The sequence below is a fragment of the Vitis vinifera genome, chromosome 2, assembly GCF_030704535.1.
Source record: "Vitis vinifera cultivar Pinot Noir 40024 chromosome 2, ASM3070453v1".
NCBI classification, from domain to species: Eukaryota; Viridiplantae; Streptophyta; class Magnoliopsida; order Vitales; family Vitaceae; genus Vitis; species Vitis vinifera.
The window spans coordinates 6,691,790-6,710,016 of NC_081806.1; the positions used below are offsets into that span (position 1 = coordinate 6,691,790).

The 18,227-nt window shown below is 39.1% G+C and overlaps 1 protein-coding gene across 6 annotated transcripts in view; it reads right to left on the minus strand.

Moving 5' to 3' along the window:
• The window catches only part of LOC100855390 (uncharacterized), a 120,871-nt gene that overhangs the window by 90,549 nt on the left and 12,095 nt on the right, over positions 1-18,227 (minus strand). For all 6 annotated transcript variants that reach the window (XM_059734021.1, XM_059734023.1, XM_059734027.1 and 3 more), the window contains one exon: positions 11,380-11,461. In XM_059734021.1, coding sequence (XP_059590004.1) covers positions 11,380-11,461 — 82 coding nt within the window. The remainder of the gene's footprint in view (positions 1-11,379; positions 11,462-18,227) is intronic.

Here is an 18,227-nt window from a genome sequence, read left to right on the forward strand (position 1 = left end):
GGTCTAATCTCTTACACACGGGAGACTCTTGCATATTTGACCAAGTGAATGATGCGTTCCGAAGAGGTGGATCAAGTAATTCACTTTCACTAATAAAACTATCAAAGTCCCTCATGCTTGAAGTTAGCCTAGAGCCCCCCAATTTTTCTGAACTTCTCCTTATGACATTAAAATCCCCGCCCACACACCACAACGGGAAAGTTAGACCATAAATGTCATAAAGTTCCACCCAAAAATCCTTCCTAAGTGAGGGACTATTAGGACCATAAACTGCAGAAATCCAAAGAGGTCCACAGCCCTCCAAGGCGAACTTGACCGATATCGAGAACGAGCCTAATACCACTTCCTCCTTGCACAACTTTTTTGAGTCCCAAATGAACAAAATCCCACCTGAAGCCCCACTCGCCGGGAGAATAACCCAATCCTTATTTCTAACCGTCCAGACACTGCCCACTAGCCTTCTGTCGCACTTCTCCTTTTTTGTTTCCTGAATCATCACAACATCCGGCTTCTCTAACCTAAGGAAATCTTTAATCACCCTTCGCTTATTACTTGAACCCAAACCCCTAACATTCCAACTGATGATTTTCATGGAAAAACACACAGGCCCTAACCCTCCAAACCAAATCCACCTGGATTCAAACGCCTATGGACCTCTATTCTTCCTCCTAGAGTACACCTTAATGTCCAGAGAGCATAGGACCTCTCGCACTTTAGCCATTTTCCTAGGGGACAGGCCATCTATAAGATAGTCTTCCGGCGGGGATGCCTCATTAACCCCCGGACTGCCTGGCATCAGATTAGAAGACTTCCTAGGGGTAGATCTCTCGGACATCTGGTTAAAAACAGCTCTCTGATTCTCCTCAACATGGACAGGGATGCCAACAAAATTTAATGGGCCAACACCGCCTATTTCAGGAAAAATATTAAATTTACCTTGATTTACCGAAGGAGACCGGGAAAGAATTTCTGAATATGGGAGATAAGGACCGGAGGGACACGGAAGACTCTTTTCCAGATTACAGGAAGGATAGGGATAAGGCTCGGGTGGCTGAGAAGAAAAAGGTTGACTTACCTCCAAGTTTTCCACTCCAGGAACTTTACAATTTCCTCCCAAAATGATTTCTTTACCTCTGGTTCTTGGAATAGAAGGTGACACCGTGACTGAAGAGCTACCAGGATCGTACCCCGCTCGGCCCGTAAATCCTCCTTTGTCTTCTTTGAGTTGGGATTTTCGCGATTCCATCACTCCTCTTGACGTCGAGGTTTCTTCCTTCGACCAACTGTTGCATTTCCTTGGCAGAAGACAACGAAAGATGGGACTCTCTCTAAGTTGAGATCCCATCCCGCCATCCACTTCCAGATTGCGGCCTTCGCAAAGTGACGCTGCGCTCCGTAGGGGAAGAATCTCGCTGCTACTCCGTTGTCCATGTCGGCGATCCGCGCTTGGAAGAAAGAGTTTGGACCACATCTCCCTTGAATCCGTCGTTTTTTCCCCTTGCGTGAAGTCTTCCCTCTGATCCATTGGAGCTTTCCCCTTTCTCGCTGCGCTTTCTCTCTCTCGAGACCCATATCTCAAGCCAAACGACTTCAAACCACCTTGAACTTGGCCCAACCCCGACGGGCCTGATGACTTACAACCCACGACCGACACCCGTAACTCTCTTCTTCTATCTCTGAAGGTGGGCTAGGGTTGGATGAAATCTGGGCCAGAAACTCATCGGCCCGACCATCCTCTCCAAGATTTACTTCGACGTCGACCCTCTCCTCGCCTGAACGAAGTTGCGTGGTCGCTTTTGCAGAGGAGCCCGCTCGCTGTGGAGAAGAAAGGGATGCGGCAGCGTCATGGGCTTGAGGGACGTCTGGGCCAGCGTGAAGCCCACGACTCCTTCTCCCTTTTTGGGCCCTTACTGGATGGGCTTTAGTGGAAGACTCAGGCCCTGTGGGCCCAAGAATGACTTCTTCTACTAAGCCTGATCTGCGTCCTTCCCATCCATTCTCCCTTTTGGCCGCCATGCTTGTACTTGAATGCCGATAACGTGCCCGGGGAAGAAGCTCCCTCCTGTAGCACTCATTACCCCTGATACTACCTCGTAGCCCCTCTGCAAATATTGGCGTCTGAGAGACGCAACCCCCTTCTTTCAACCACTCGTACCTGCAGTGGGATGACTCGGACGTGACATTGCCGTCTTCGCCCTCTTCTCCGATGACTGAAACTGCTACAGTATGTTTCCAGGCCCCGTCTTCCACCTCGAGCAACGCTGGAAGCACGACACTAGGATGCATCTCCACCCACAGCTTCACCTTCTTCAAGTCCAACAGCTTCACGGTTTCCCTTGCTACCTCAGTCACCCTCCCCCACTTCTTCAAGATGAATTTCAGCTGGTCTTCCTCCCACAAGTGAAAAGGAAGGCCTTTCAACACTAACCAACCCCTTCTGAATTTTCCAGGAATAAACATATTTTCTTGGCAACCATCTTCTTAGGAGAACAAGCCTTCCTTTCACTAAAAGTCTCTCCTGCTCTTGTAACCATTTTGCTCTTCCTGCTGTACTCACAAAGAAACACCCCTTACAGGCGGAAATGGGGTTTATAGACACCATACCTTTCACTCCCAACATCCTTGCAATGGCCTTGCCTTCATCAGTCCAGTCTTGAACTTTTTCTTTGGATTCACATATTACGGCTCTGGCCCATTTTCCAGCTGCTAATGGAACTCCACTCCTAATTCCATCCTCTGCAACCACCTCTGCGTATGACCGACCACCTCTATATCTGCTTTTGCTCATCTGATTATTGCCAAACATCTTCTTCCGCTCTTCTCCGACTTGATCAGAATAATCTTGCACTGAAAGAATCGCCCTCCTAAGGACTTCCCATCCACTACCTTTATCACCCTCGGGGATGACAAGAAGTAAAGGATTCCTTCTTGTGGCAATCTCGGTGATTTTCATGAATCGCCCTCTATTGTTGAAGCAAATCTCCATCAAATGAATCTTATTCTCGCCCCTGAACTTTCGTGTGAATCCCCTGGTATTCTCCAACTCCACAGCTTTCTTCAAGTGCTCCGTTAACCAATCCACCTCCTCCCTTCCAAATCCTACTGATACGACAAAACCACGGCTCCTTTCTGTTACTGATACCCAAGTTCCACCATTCGATCCTTCAAACTTCACCTGAAAAGACTTTTTTTCCACTTCAAACTTTTCAACTTTGCACTTCATCGTGCCTAAACCTGACCTGCTCTAGTTCTTACGGTTCTTCAGCTTCAGACCCATCCCCCATTCCCACAAACTTAGCTTGCCAGCTGGTCAAGAGTTGCTTAACACTGTGTAGAAATACTAGCTACTGAATGCTGCATTCCCCTTCCTAATTGTTTTCTCAAATCGTCCCAAATCTACCATTTGGATATTTAAACAATGAAATTGATATCATAACCAGAGGCAGATTTTGATGTCTCATGCCTTCTACATGATTCTTGCAAGCTATCTAAGCAAAGAAAAATGTCTACAAGTGTATCTTCCGTTGTTATTTCTGGTGTTTCTCCTTTTGAACAGCTTTATAGTATGTCTCCTGACCATCATTCTTTGAAAGTGTTTGGATGCACCTGCCAGGCCGAATGTAACAAACTGTCTACTCAATTAGCCATATGTGTTTATCTTGATTATAGTGAGGGACAAACGGGACATTAATGCTTTCATCCTATTGCACAAAGGTTGCATGTTTCTGGACATATTGTTTTTCCTGCACACATCCCTTTCCTCTTTCTACTTCTACTAAAAACAAATAGGATTTTTTTTTTTTTTAATTTAAAATGATTTTTCAAACAAATGCCAAAGAGAAGGCACATCCTAGTACACAAGGTATACAATGAATGTCATAAAGATATACACCATTTAGCCCATTCTACCCATTTCCAGCCAAAATTCATCTTTCCAATACATGAGGTTAAGAAATTCTAGTAGACATGATCATATTCCTTTTCAGTGTCTAACTTACACAAGACTCCACAAGCATTGCTCTTCAACATAGACTCTATGGCCTCATTTGCTATTAGCTCCGCATCAAGAATTTGTCTTCCCTCTACAAAAGCATTCTAGGAATTGGAAAACACCTTGCCTACCACCTTCTTTAGTGTTTTTGCTAACACTAGTAATGCAGCATCGAGACTTTTGACCTCCATCAGTTCCTTGAAAAACCCCATCACCTCATCCTTCACAAAATCCCAATTGAATATTAAAAGGCCATAAGAAACCCATCAAGGCCTACAACCTTGTCCCCATTTAACTCCAACAAAAAAAAAAAAAAAGAAACCTCCTCCTCTAAGAACGGATCCTCCAAACTTTCTGCATCCTGCCCCTCTAAAACTTTAAAATCCCCCATTTATGCTAGGTCTCAACTCTTCTGAATCATACAACAGAATGTGATAGGTCCTTGCCACCCCTTTATTTCATTCTCCTTGGAGACCCAAGCCCCATTAATTTTAATCTTAGCCACGCAATTCATTCTTCTATGAGCATTCACCATTGTATGGAAGAATTTAGAGCCTGGTGGTTCAGCTATGTTCCCTTATGTTGGTATTTGGAGAGCGAGTGTGCCTCCAAAGGTAGCGTTTTTCGCGTGGGAAGCATCCTGGGGCAAAATCTTAACTTTAGACCAACTCCAGAGGAGGGGTTATTCTTTGGCAAATAGGTGTTTTCTTTGTCTTGCTGAAGCAGAAACGGTGGATCATCTTTTACTCCATTGTGTTATGACGAGGACATTGTGGAATCTTCTTTTCTCCCTCTTTGGTGTGGAGTGGGTTCTCTCTGGTACAGTTAAGGAAACTCTCCTGGGGTGGCATGGAGCGTTTGTGGGGAAAATCCGTAAAAAGGCGTGGCAAATGGCCCCCTTATGTATATTTTGGTCAGTTTGGAAGGAAAGAAATTCGTTGGCTTTTGGGAATGAGGTGTTGTCAATCCAAAGGTTGAAACATTCTTTTGTATGTAATCTGTGGTCATGGGTGAGGGTGTTTATAGTTTTGAGCCCGCGGTCTCTGGTTAGCTTTTTTGAGTGGCTAGGCTTTAGTTATAGGTAGGGGTTTCGGCTCGCTTCCTTGGTTTAGAGTCCAAGGGCTGCTTTTGTATACCTAGAAGACACTAGTTTGGTGTCTCCTCTTTCATTTTAATATACTTCTCTTTACTTATCAAAAAAAAAAAATTTAGTATTTTTGTCCCCCTCCTTAACCCATAACTCCCAAGATTTCTATCTCTAAGAGGTTTCTTCAAAAAGAGCCCACTTACCATATAATTCCCTAGTTGTGCTTCTCACCTCGCTCTTCTCATGAGAAAGGGTGTCCTCCTCTCCTTCGAATATCAAAAACTCATCTCATTGAAGGGTATCTCCTTTCTTATTGAAACATGACCGAACACCTCTTTATTCCAAATTTTCAAATTGCTTCTCGCCTCATTCTTCTCATGAGAAAGGGTTTCCTCCTCTCCCTCGAATCTCAAAAACCCATCTCACTGAAGGTCATCTCCTTTCTTATTGAAACATAACTAAACACCTCTTTATTCCAAATTTTCAAATCAAATTTCAACACCTCTAGCTTCACCACCAAGATGAAGTTATAAGCACCTTCAAAATTGTATCCTATCCACCTCCCCTTAAGGAGGTCTTTGAAACCCTTCTCCCTCAGCCACATATTTTTAAATCTGAAGGGGGTAGCATCATTCCTCATCTCCCCCCAATCTAACAAAATCAGAGAGTGATTTGATATTGGCTTAGGAAAAATACGCTAAAACACTCCACTAAAATGGTTTTCCCAACCTTTAAACACCAAAAACCAGTCTAATCTTGATAAGAACGGATTCTTCAACCACACCCCACTAGCCCCTCCTCCCCACAAAAATAAATAAATAAATAAGCCCCCTAACCTTCATGATCTTTGTAAATCTTCTCATAGCTAACAATACCCCGATGGCTCTATTACGCTCCCAAAAGAATCTAACAATATTGAAATCACCTCCACCACATGATGGGTCAGTCCACAAACACTAAATGACCCCCAATTCTACCTAAAAGCCTTCTCTTTCCCTCCCTAAAGTGAGCCTGTACACCCTAGTAAATAACCTAAACAAACTAGTCCCCATAGTTTTAAAAATGACACAAGATCAAATATCCTCCCATTTCCATATCCATCAGCTCCAAAATCCAATTCTCCTAGAAAACAAGCATCTCACCAGCAGCTCCCCTGGCACTCACAACACCTGATTCTAAAATTTGTCCACCCCTAAAGCTCCTTACTAATTCCCTCAACATCATTTGGATTTTTTATTTTTGCAAGCAAGCAAAGTCTGCTTTATGCAATCAAATCAAGGACTTGATGATCCTAACTTGTGACTATCATTCACCCGCCTAACATTCGAGTGATAATTTTTATCTTCATTTACAAATTGGCACAATGTCCCATCCTCCTCTGCCAACTTCCCTCCCACTGCCTGCTGCCCCCATATAGGTCACTAAGCACTCTTTTTTTTTTATTGGAAACGACACAAAGATTTATTGATAGATAAAAAAGTACAAAAGAAGGATGAGGAATCCTCCTGCCAAAGAAAGCTAAACTATAGAAAAATACACTGAAAAACAAGCAAACACTCTAAAAAGACCACTCCTTATGGAGTACACACTGCTATCCAATCAAGATGTATCGCATTAAGGGGAGTCCCCTTAAAAACCTTGGAACAATAAGCCCAAAGAGAAGCAAGGAAAACAATAGAGTCCCATAGAGACTCTAAATTCCTTGCTTTATCCTCAAAAATCCTCGCATTTCTTTCCCTCCACACAATCCGAATAAGAGCGATGTTTGCAGCTTGCCACAAGGCTATCCCCCTCTTAAACGAACCAAATCCATTGAATTTGATGTACATCATGTCAAGGATGCTCCTCGGGGGAACCCAATCCATCTTAGCTAACTGAAATAACTTGTGCCATAACCCAATCGTCAAGGAGCAATGAAGAAAAATATGATCAGCTGATTCCCCATGCTTCATGCACAGAATACAAATATCCGGACTAAGGGCTTTGTAGGGTCTTCTCACTTGTAGCATGTCATTAGTATTCACCTTCTTGTGTGCCACTAACCAGATGAAGGACTGCACTTTGAAAGGAATTTGAGAATTCCAAACGAATTTAGAAGGAAAAACCTGAGGAGATCCAAAAAATTGGGATAAAGTTAGAAAGAAAGATTTAACTGAAAAAAGCCCTGAAGAAGACAAGGGCCACAATCTGGCATCTGGAACCGAAGGAGATAAATGCACTCCATCAAGAGATCGCATGAGGCCTTCTAAGTCCTCAATCTCAGAATCTGACAAGTTACAACGGAAATTTAAATTCCAAGAGAAAGGACGAGTAGGACCGAGAACTGAAGAAATAGGTATGTTTTTATCCAAGACTAAGCACTCTTAACTTTTTTAATTCTCTTTCCAATTTTGAAGAGATTTTTTCCCCTCCTTACAACCTGCCAACCCTCCACCTTCTTTCTAGCCATCATTTTTCTAATGAGAGCCAAGACCTTAGCCTTGAAGCTTTCCACCAGGATGCCCAAACACTCAGTGAACACAATCAAACTACTTAAATACTAACCTGAACATGGAACTCCTCCTTCGAAGACACCCCATCAATCCCCACCCTCCTCCCCTCGGAAGCACCTCTTCTACTAAAACATTAACCACCTTCATCGTGAGATATGTATACTCCACCAAGATACCATCCGCCAGATCATACACAACAAACCACCACCCTCCTAAGATACTGCACCAAACCCTGCCTCACTGGCCTCAAGGACTAACTCACCATCAGAGAAAGAAAGAGAAGACACAAACCTAATTCTTGCGGAAGAGACATGGAGAAGAAAAGAACCTGGATATCTGTTCACTTCTGCTAAGAGGACCTCGTTGGCAATCAAACGACAAAACTCCATCAATAAGGGTTGCATGGCCTCTTCCTCAAAGGCAATGTCCTCTTTGCATCATGACAATCTCCAAGAAGGGAAAGCTCTGGGTTAAAAGAAGCCTCAAAGTCATGTAGGCCCAAAGGGTGTCGGCCCATCTAGACTTGCAACCCATAGTTACCCTTAAAGTTAGCTTCTAGTATCCCGCCCAGCCCACAATCCTCTTACACTAGAGAACAACCACTACCCAATCCGCCTATAAAAAACATGATGACTAGATTCCCCACCCCCCTTGCACATGACATACCATTTAGGACTAAGAGCTTTATAAGGTCCTCTCAATTAGAGCAAGTCATTAGAATTGACTTTCTTATTTGCCAGAAGTCATGTAAAAAAAGGTCTTCACTTTTAATGGTTTTGGATTTCCAAATGAAGTTTGGAAAAATAAAAGGAACCAAGTTAGTAGAAGTAGAAATAGCATTAAAGAAAGAATTCACCAGGAATAGTCCTAAAAATGTTAATGAACAAACTCTTACATCAGGAAAAATGGGTAATGGATACATATAGATTTAAGGAAACATAAAAAGAGCTACTTGTTCAATGTCTTGCTCCAAGAGGAGGTGATGAAATTGAAACTCCAAGATAAGGAAGGAGAAAACTAGCACTAAAACAATAACAAAATTTCTTAACCTCATTACTCTATATATGTACAAGAATGGCTCACTAACACTTTTTTTTTATGAGAAACAGTAATGAAATATATTAAATTAGGATTTAAAAGATACAAAAGAAGGATGAAGAATCCTCTCAAAAACAAAGAACTAAACAATTGAAATCTCCATACTAAGTAAACCTATACACCCGTGGTGTTCCATAAACCATATGGAAAATTCAAATAACAACCTCTCCTTACTAGACCACACCTTTGAAACTACACACCAAAAATCAATCAAGTTGAACCACATTAAGGGGAATGCCCATAAAAGTTGTGGTGCAAGAGGCCCAAAAGGATCTAAAGTCCTCACCTTGTCCTCAAAAATTCTAACACTTCTTTCCCTCCACACAACCCTAATCAAAGCAAGACAAGCAATTTGCCACATTACCAAGCCTCTACTAGAGCTTCCCAATCTCTTATATGCAATGGTCATCATGTCACAAATACTCCTATGAGGGACCCAATCCAACTTAGTCAATCTAAATAATCTATGTCATAGCCCTAAAATCAATGGACAATATAAAAAAAAAGATGATCTACCGATTCTCCATGTTCCATACACAACATACAAACATCAAGACTAAGGGCTTTATAGGATCTTCTCAGTTCTAACATGTCATTGTTGTTTACCTTCTTGTGTGTCACTAACTAAACAAAGGACTTAACCTTAAATGAGACTTGAAATTTCCAAACAAAATCGATAAGGAAGAATGGAACTGGGTCAAAATGATTGGACAAGACAAAAAAAAAAAAAAAGACTTTACTGTAAATAACCTAAAGAAGATAAAGACCAAGTTCTCGCATCTAGAGTGAATGGAGATAAGTGCAAACGAGTAAGAGAGTACATTAGTCTTTCTAGATCTTCTATTTTAAAATCAGAAAGGTTTCGACAGAAATTAAAGTTCCAAGAGAAAGGATAAGTAGACTTAAGAATTGATAAGATAGGAAGGTCTCGTCTATTTCCATAAATATTTCCCCAAAAGCATATTTTTGTATCATCAACCCACCAAAGGGTAACCTGACATAGTAGCACCTAAATAGGTTAACAATCCTCCTTGCTCCTAATGGTCATATATTAATGACCCTTAAGCCAAGAAATTAAAGACACCATAATTCTTACAATTTTGAGACTTGAGCAAATGTTTTACACATTAATAGCTAGCTTAAATCCAACTCTATTAAGAAGCCTTGAACAACTATAATCCAATCTGCGTTTGTTATTGCCCAATTTACCTTAATCATTTATCAAAGTTAAGCTTCAAATGCCAACTTCATGCTTCAACTTGAATATCAACCACTCTCATAAATGGAAGATAAATCAAATCTCTAATCCAAAAAAATGATTTTAAAAAGAACTTCCAAAACTCCTTAGCAATTGACCTCTAAAGAAATACGAGAAAACAAGTATTGCCCATAAATCAAGCTCCAATCTCTTTCCACTTTCAAAGATACTAGCATTCCTTTTCGACCAAATGACCCACAAGATTGCCAGGAAGGCAAAACAAACCATCCCCCAACTTAACCAAACTAAGGCACTAGGTATTGTCCCACAAATCAATCTCCAATCTCTTTCCACCTTCAAAGATACTAGCATGCCTTTCCAGCCAAATACCCCACAAGCTTGCTAGGAAGGAAAAACAAAACCACCACCCACCCCAACTAGACCAAGGCCTTCCCCCTAAGACTCCTAACAAAGCCTCGAAAGAAATGACCAACACCTCTAAGAGTTATATGGGTTCTCCACAACAGAAAATAGTCTTCTTTTTTTTTTTTTTTTGTTATTGATAGGTCATAATAGAAAATAGTCTTTGCCACAACTCCAAAGCAAAATTGTGAAGAAAGGATATTTGATAGATTCCCCTCTAGCAAGCACTTAACATAGCAATCAAGACTAATTGCCTTAAAAGGCCTCTTCAACTAAAGCAAATCATTTACATTAACCTATCTATTAACCACAAACCAAGCAAAGACCAATTTTTTTGGAAGTTTCGGAATTTCAATTAGGTTTACGGTGAGATGAAAGGAAAAAGTGAATCAACATCTCATAGGGCTTGGAAGACAAATTTAAGGAAAAAGTAACACCTAAACTCTAAGGTTTAATATTTCTCATCAAGATAAGAAGAATAAATGAAAACACTTTGTAACAACAATAGAGAGGTTGACAAATATTTAATTATCAATATAAAAGATTCCTCCAAAATTCAAGAGTCATGCATAAAAAGACCAGAAACTTGTAACGACCCAATCCCAACTGTGTAGATATTATCCTCTCTGGGCCCAAGGGGGCCCTCACGACTTTAAAACATGTTTGCAAGATAAAGAGGAGTTCATACATGTATAATGCTAAGAACTTTTTCCCCTATCTAAAAAAGTGGACAATATCTACACAATTGGAAGCAGATCATTAGAAAACTAGCAAGCTAAAAGACCCCTCAATCATGTAAGGGAGTTAAGACAAGGGAATATATAGAACTAAGGTTGATCTCCCCACCATAAATCCCTCAAAAAAGAATAGAGGATCCACCATCCATAATAAAACAAATATGGCAAATAAATCAAATAAAATTAGGGTATATGCTTCCAAGGGCATCAATGCAAGTCTCTAACCACAATGTCGGTATCCCATCCATTATTGTCTAGACCATAAAAGCTATTAATCACATTGGTTCTATTTTAATTCAAAAAATTTCCTTAACTTGTTAAAATGAAACCTCATCAAACGGATAATGTCATACCTCGCATTTAGGTAACTAGTATATTGTTGTAAAAACCGGGTTGCACCGTCAATTGTCCTTGAAGAGTAAACTCCTTTTACACCTAGACCAAAGACAAACACAAATTATAGAGGGAAAAAAGAATCATAAATAGACAAATACAACATATGTGGAGCTACAAATTTTTTTAGCCAATAAAAAAGGAATACCTCATACAAGGAAAAGTAATGTCAAGACCATGTACATGCAACATGTATATTTAATAACAATAGATAAGGATCAACCTAAAGAACGACAATATACCATATGCTTCAGCCCCATAAGAATAACAATCTTGAAATATCATTTTAAGCTTAATAGATGGAGGCTTTCGTTTTTCGAACATCCTTCTCATTCACTCAAACCAAATTTACCAAAAAGCAAAAGGAGGGGATGTTTTACATCAATGAAGACAAAATTGTGAAACCTAATCAAGACCTAAGACATACCTCCAACCACCCACCTCCTCCCCCCCCACCCACCCACCCAAGACACACACACATCCTACCTGAAGAAAAGTGTACAAAATGATCATTGTATAAATAAATATTTTTTTTTATAGGTAAATTTTTTTGTCCCCATTAAGACTTGAATTTAGAACCTCCAACAAACCCTCTCCAACCCTTTACCACTTGAGTCAGGCCTCAAGAGCAGCGTTGTATAAATCAATAATAGAGAACGAAAAACATCCATGTGTTCCACAAACCTCCATACAACATTTATGTGGCCCTCTCTAAATATATTCATCAAATGATCCAATACCAAGATTTTTGTGCAAATTATGAATATAATTTTACATCTTCTCAAAATTATATAATAGGTCATTTATATAGAATGGGAATCACCTAGAAAGGAAGATTTACAACTATAATATTCCTAAATTACAATTAGAAATCAAGGAGAAAATTTGTACAAAAGAATATCAAAGAATAAAAAAAAAAAAAAAAAAGGTAAACTAGGAACCTATCTAAATGTAGTCAATCAATCAATGTAGAATTAAGGAAGTAAGTCCCGTAAGAAAATAAAAATCTCAATGTTGACTTTCCACACTCTCCATCAAGTTGGTGCAAAGATGTCTATCATACCCAACTTGCTCACTAGAGAGTGAAACACTTGTTTTGACATGCCTTTTGTAAGAACATCTGCTAGTTGCTCATGTTGTCACAAATAGAATACAAATTAAACCACTCTATAATTTTTCTTTGATGAAGTGCCCATCAATTTCAATATATTTGGTTCCATCGTGTCCAATTGGGTTATGAGCCACATTAATAGCTACCTTGTCGTCACCAAATAGTCTCATAGGATCTGTTTTTTCCATCCTCAATTCTGTTAAAAGAATTCTTAGACATAGTAACTCACAAATTCTTTGTGTCATTGCTCTTAACTCAACTTCAACCCTTGACCTAGTCATAACAGCTTGCTTTTTGCTTCTCCAAATCACTAGATTACCTCCAATTGGAGTGCAATACCCTGATGTAGACCTCCTATGGTCCAGGGATCCAGCCCAGTCTGCATCTATGTAAGGCTCTACTTGTAGGTGATCATTCTTGGAAAATATAAGACCTCTCTTAAGTGTGCCCTTCAAGTATCTCAAAATCTTAAAAACTACCTCCATATGACATCATTTGGTAAGTGCATAAATTGGCTAATACAACTAACTACAAAAGCTATGTCAGTCCTAGTATGAGATAAATAAATTAGCTTACCAACCAATCTTTGATATTGACCTTTGTCAACTGGTTTGCTTTCAACATAAGCTCCTTAGCCTATGATTTGGCTCAATCAAAGTATCACTCGGTTTGCATCCCATCATGCTAACCTCCTTTAGAAAGTTTAACACATACTTCCTTTGTGATAAAAATATTCCTCTTTGTGAGCTTACAGCCTCAAATCCCAAAAAAATACCTCAATGCCCCAAGATCCTTAATCTCAAATTCTTTAGCCATAAGTTACTTCAAATTTTCCATCTCATGCATATCGTTGTTGGTCAAGATGATATCATCTACATACAATACAAGAATAGATATCTTTCCATTCTTAGATTGTTTAAAAAACATGGTATGGTCACCCTAACTTTGTCAGTACCCATATTTGAAAAGAAATTGTGTGAATCTTTCAAACTAAGCTCTCGGTGATTGCTTGAAGCCATGGAGGAATTTTTTAAGCTTGCAAACCTTTTCATTTCGATGCATCTCTTAGAAACCAAGTGAGGGGTCCATATACACTTCTTCCTCCAATTCACCATGCAGAAATGCATTTTTTACATCCAACTGAAGTAGCAATCATTCTAGATATGTAGCAAAAGATAACAACACCCTAATTGAATTCATCTTAGCAACTAGGGCAAAAGTCTCTTAATAATCAATTACATAAGTTTGTGTGAAACCTTTTGCCACAAGTCTTGCCTTGCATCTTTCAATTGATCCATCTACCCCATAATTCACATTAACACGCATTCACATCCAACGGATCTCTTCCCAAAAGGAATACTCACTAGCTCCCAAGTATCATTTTTATCTAGGGCTTGCATCTCCTCCTGAATCATCTTTCTCCACTTGGGTAGTGGAAAGTGTTTCCTATATAGTTTAGGAATAGTCACAATTGAAATATTAGTAGTAAAAGTTTTAAAAGAGAGATTTAGTCTATAATAAAAAGTGAAGTTATGCACAAACATCAGAAACTATTAATATGTGGGTGATTTCATTTAGTGCCATAAATTAAGGGATGTTATGATCTAATTTAGTGGAGTAATTAGATGATAGAATCAACTGAGTCAACGTTTTTAAATTTATCTCCTAATTTAGTTTTTGGTTTTTATATTTTTAGGGTAGTAATTTATTTTTATTTTTTATAGGTAAATTTTTTTGTCCCCATTAGGACTTGATCCTAGAACCTCCCACAAACTCTCCTCATCCCTTTACCACTTGAGTCAGGCCTTAAGGGCTCAAGGTAATAATTATTTTTATAGTTGTATCTTTTTATTCTTTTCCTTTTTCATTTATTCAAGAGTAGTCCTATTCAAGGTGATTTTAAGCATTTATGGATCACACTCCAATGGTTGGGATGTCAACAACATAGTTAGATGGTCTCATCGTTGTCCTTGGAAGGCCATTGCACTAGTCTACCAAGAGTTTTCCAAGTTTACTCGGTTTGTGGTAGGTAATGGGGATAGAATTCGGTTCTGGGATGACTTGTGGTGGGGGGAACAACCTTTGGGTGTCCAATATCCAAGATTACTTAGAGTAGTCACGGATAAAAATGCTCCTATTTCATCAATTCTTGGTTGTACCCGCCCTTTCTCTTGGAATTTCACTTTTCGCCGAAATCTTTCTGATTCTGAGATAGAAGATCTAGAGGGCCTTATGCAGTCTTTTGATCGTCTACACATTTCATCTTCGGTTCCAGATAAGAGATCTTGGTCCTTATCTCCTTCAGGTCTTTTCACAGTCAAATCTTTCTTTCTGGCCTTATCCCAATATTCTGAGTTGCCTCCAATTTTCCCTACCAAGTTTGTCTGGAATGCTCAAGTCCCTTTTAAAGTCAAGTCCTTTGTCTGGTTGGTGGCTCACAAGAAGGTTAATACTAATGACTTGCTACAATTGAGAAGACCCTACAAAGCACTTAGCCCTGACATATGTAAGTTGTGCATGAAGCATGGAGAAACAGTAGATCACCTCTTCCTTCATTGCTCTTTGACGATAGGGTTGTGGCACAAATTATTTCAATCAGCAAAGATGGATTGGGTTTCCCCAAGGAGCATCTCTGACATGTTATCTAGTAATTTTAATGGTTTTGGATCTTCCAAGAGAGGGATTGTTTTATGGCAAAACGCGTGCATCGCTTTAATGTGGGTGGTGTGGCGGGAAAGAAATGCAAGGATTTTCGAGGACAAAGCAAGGAATTCTGAGTATCTTTGGGATTCTATTTGTTTTCTTACCTCTTTTTGGGCTTTTTGTTCTAAGGTTTTTAAGGGGATTCCTCTTAACATGTTACAACTTGATTGGTTAGCGGCGTGCAACTAGAGTGTCTACTTTTCTCTTTTTGTACTTTCTTATATTTGATTTCTTGTAGTCTTGTTTTTCTTTGTTGAGAGGATTCCTCATCCTTCTATTTGTACCTTCTTTTTATCAATATATTCCTTTGTCGTTTCCTATCAAAAAATATATATATATATATGTTGTAATTCTTAACCTTAATCAGAGAATAGGAACAATTTTCTCTCTAAACTTTCAAGTTGCTTATAGGGTGTTGTGTACAAGATCTAACACCTTTCCTAAGAGCAACATGCAAATCAAGATCTGAGACTAGAACAATGGGATCAATAAACCAAGATTTATAAAAAATAACAGATGGAGTAAGGCAAGATTCAGAGTTGCCTATGTTTTCCATAGGCACCATGTTCGAGTCAAAAGATTGACAATTTTTCTTGGACTTATCCCTTCGAGAATACACTTGCAACTTACAAGGCTTTTCGGCTTCAGTTTCCTCTTCCTCCACACCAAATTGATCATCAGTGGAAAATTTTTTGTGCTTAATTTCAGCAATAGGTAAGGTGGAAGGTGAATGCAATGTAGGCACAAGATCAGTAACAAGTCTTGGTAACAAATCACCATCCCAAAATTGATCTTTCACTCTTGATATCCTCTTGAAGATAAGTTTGGGTGAGATAACGTTGTGACTCAAAAAGAAAGTGACATCCATGGCAACAAAAACCATTTTAGTTAGAGGATGAAAACATTTACACCCTTTTTGAGTAGGAGAATACCGAAGATGAGACACTTGAGTAACCTAGGATCAAGCTTACTCCGATCATGCTTATGGACATTCACAAATTTTGTGCAACTGAAAACTCTTAGTGGAAGGGTATTGAATAAGCAAGAAGTTGGAAAAATCAAATTTAAAGAGTCCAAAGGTGTCTTAAAATTGAGGACCTTAGTAGGCATTCTTGACAAGATAACAAACTATTTGGATGGCTTCTCCCCACAAATATTTAGGCACTCCCATGGTAAATGACAAAGCCCAAGCAATATCAAGCAAATGTTTATTTCTCCTCTTAGCTATTCCATTTTGTTGAGGGGTATCAACATAGGATGTTTGATGAACAATCCTATTACCCAAGGTAGAAGCAAAATATCTCCTCCATTATTTGTTCTAAAAACCAGAAGTTTAGCTTGAAATTGGTTTTGAATCATTCTATGGAAGGTTTGGAACACATTGGTTGTTTCAAATTTTTCTTTAAGAAGGTAAACCCAATATACACGAGTACGGTCGTCTAAAAAGTAAGAAACTACTTTGCCCCTCATACATTTGTCATATGTAAAGGACCCTAAATGTCACTATATACAAGTGAAAAAGGTTGTGATCACTTATAGGTCTGGCTAGGAAAATGAGTGTTATGATGTTTGGACAATTCACATATTTCAAATTGAAAATCAGCAACCTTTTATTGCTTAATAAAGTTAGGTATAAAACCTTCAAATTTAATTTCATCCTCACAGGATGAAGAGGCACCAACATGAGTAGATTAGGATAAACATCTTGAAACATCTAAGTCCTCCTCAAAGTAATAGAGTCCATCCGCCTCTCTAGCATTGTCAATCTTTTTCCCCAAACATAGGTCCTAAAATTAACACCGAGTAAGAAAAAGTTTAGCCACACAATTAAGATCCTTTGTCAACATAGTGCAACACAATATTCTTTGGTTATTGAAGTTAGGAAAAAAGGAAGGAGAACACTTGGTAATCTTCTTTTGAGGCAATTTTAGAGTGGTGCAACACGATATTCTTTAGTTGTTCAAGAAGGGCAAGCATTAATTATTCTTATACACAATAAAATTTAGTTTTGAGGAGATTGCTCTTTGACAAAGTGAGTGTACCAACCTTAGACAACTAGTGCTTCTTCCAAGAAGCCTGCCTACATTCAATGCTCTCCTCAACAAAGAAAGGAGACTTGAAAATTTTACCCAAGACAATCCTAATTCCTAAATACTTGGTGGCTAGATCACCCACTCTACAAGGCATACAAAAATACAAGAGGTCAATTTCCTTGAAACCTCTCATAGGAATGAGCTCACTTTTCTTGAAATTGATTTTCAAACCCTAGGTAGAAAATAGATCAACACTTCCATCACCAAATTCAACAAGTAGGGAGATAGCAAATCCCCTTGTCACAAGCCTCTTAAGTTTTGGTAGAAAATAGCAAGAGATCCATTAACTAACACCACATAACACACCATACAAATGCAAAATTTAACCAATTGATCTATTTCTACCCAAAGCCCATATTGTTCAACACTTAAATCAAAAAGTCTCAATTCACATGGTCATAAGCTTTCTCAATATCCACTTTTCACACAACCCTAAGCTTCTAGCTTTCAAATCTCGAATCCATAGCTTTATTAGTGGTAAGAATTGCATTTATAATTTGTTTTCCTTTATGAGAGCATTCCAAGACACCAATATTTTTGTGCACCATTCCCCTTATAGAGCCTATTACCATGATGTTCCCCAAAAGCTTAGACAAGTCATCCATCAAGTTATCAAGCCAAAGGTCCTTAATATCCTCCAACCCACCCCTCTTAGCAACCAAACCAAAAAAATGGAATCTAAACCTCTTTCAAATGACTCATGCAAGTTAAAATCATGTAAATGCCCATCACATCCCTCCTAACTATTCTTAGCAATTACACCAAAAGCAAGGTGAAGCTACTTAAACACCAATAGTAAGATGGTGTGAGAGTCTTGGCTTAATAGTGGGAATGAGGGTTAACTGAACTACTTGCAAGTGCCACTCCATAACCAAGATAAAGCCACCTTTTTAATCATGAT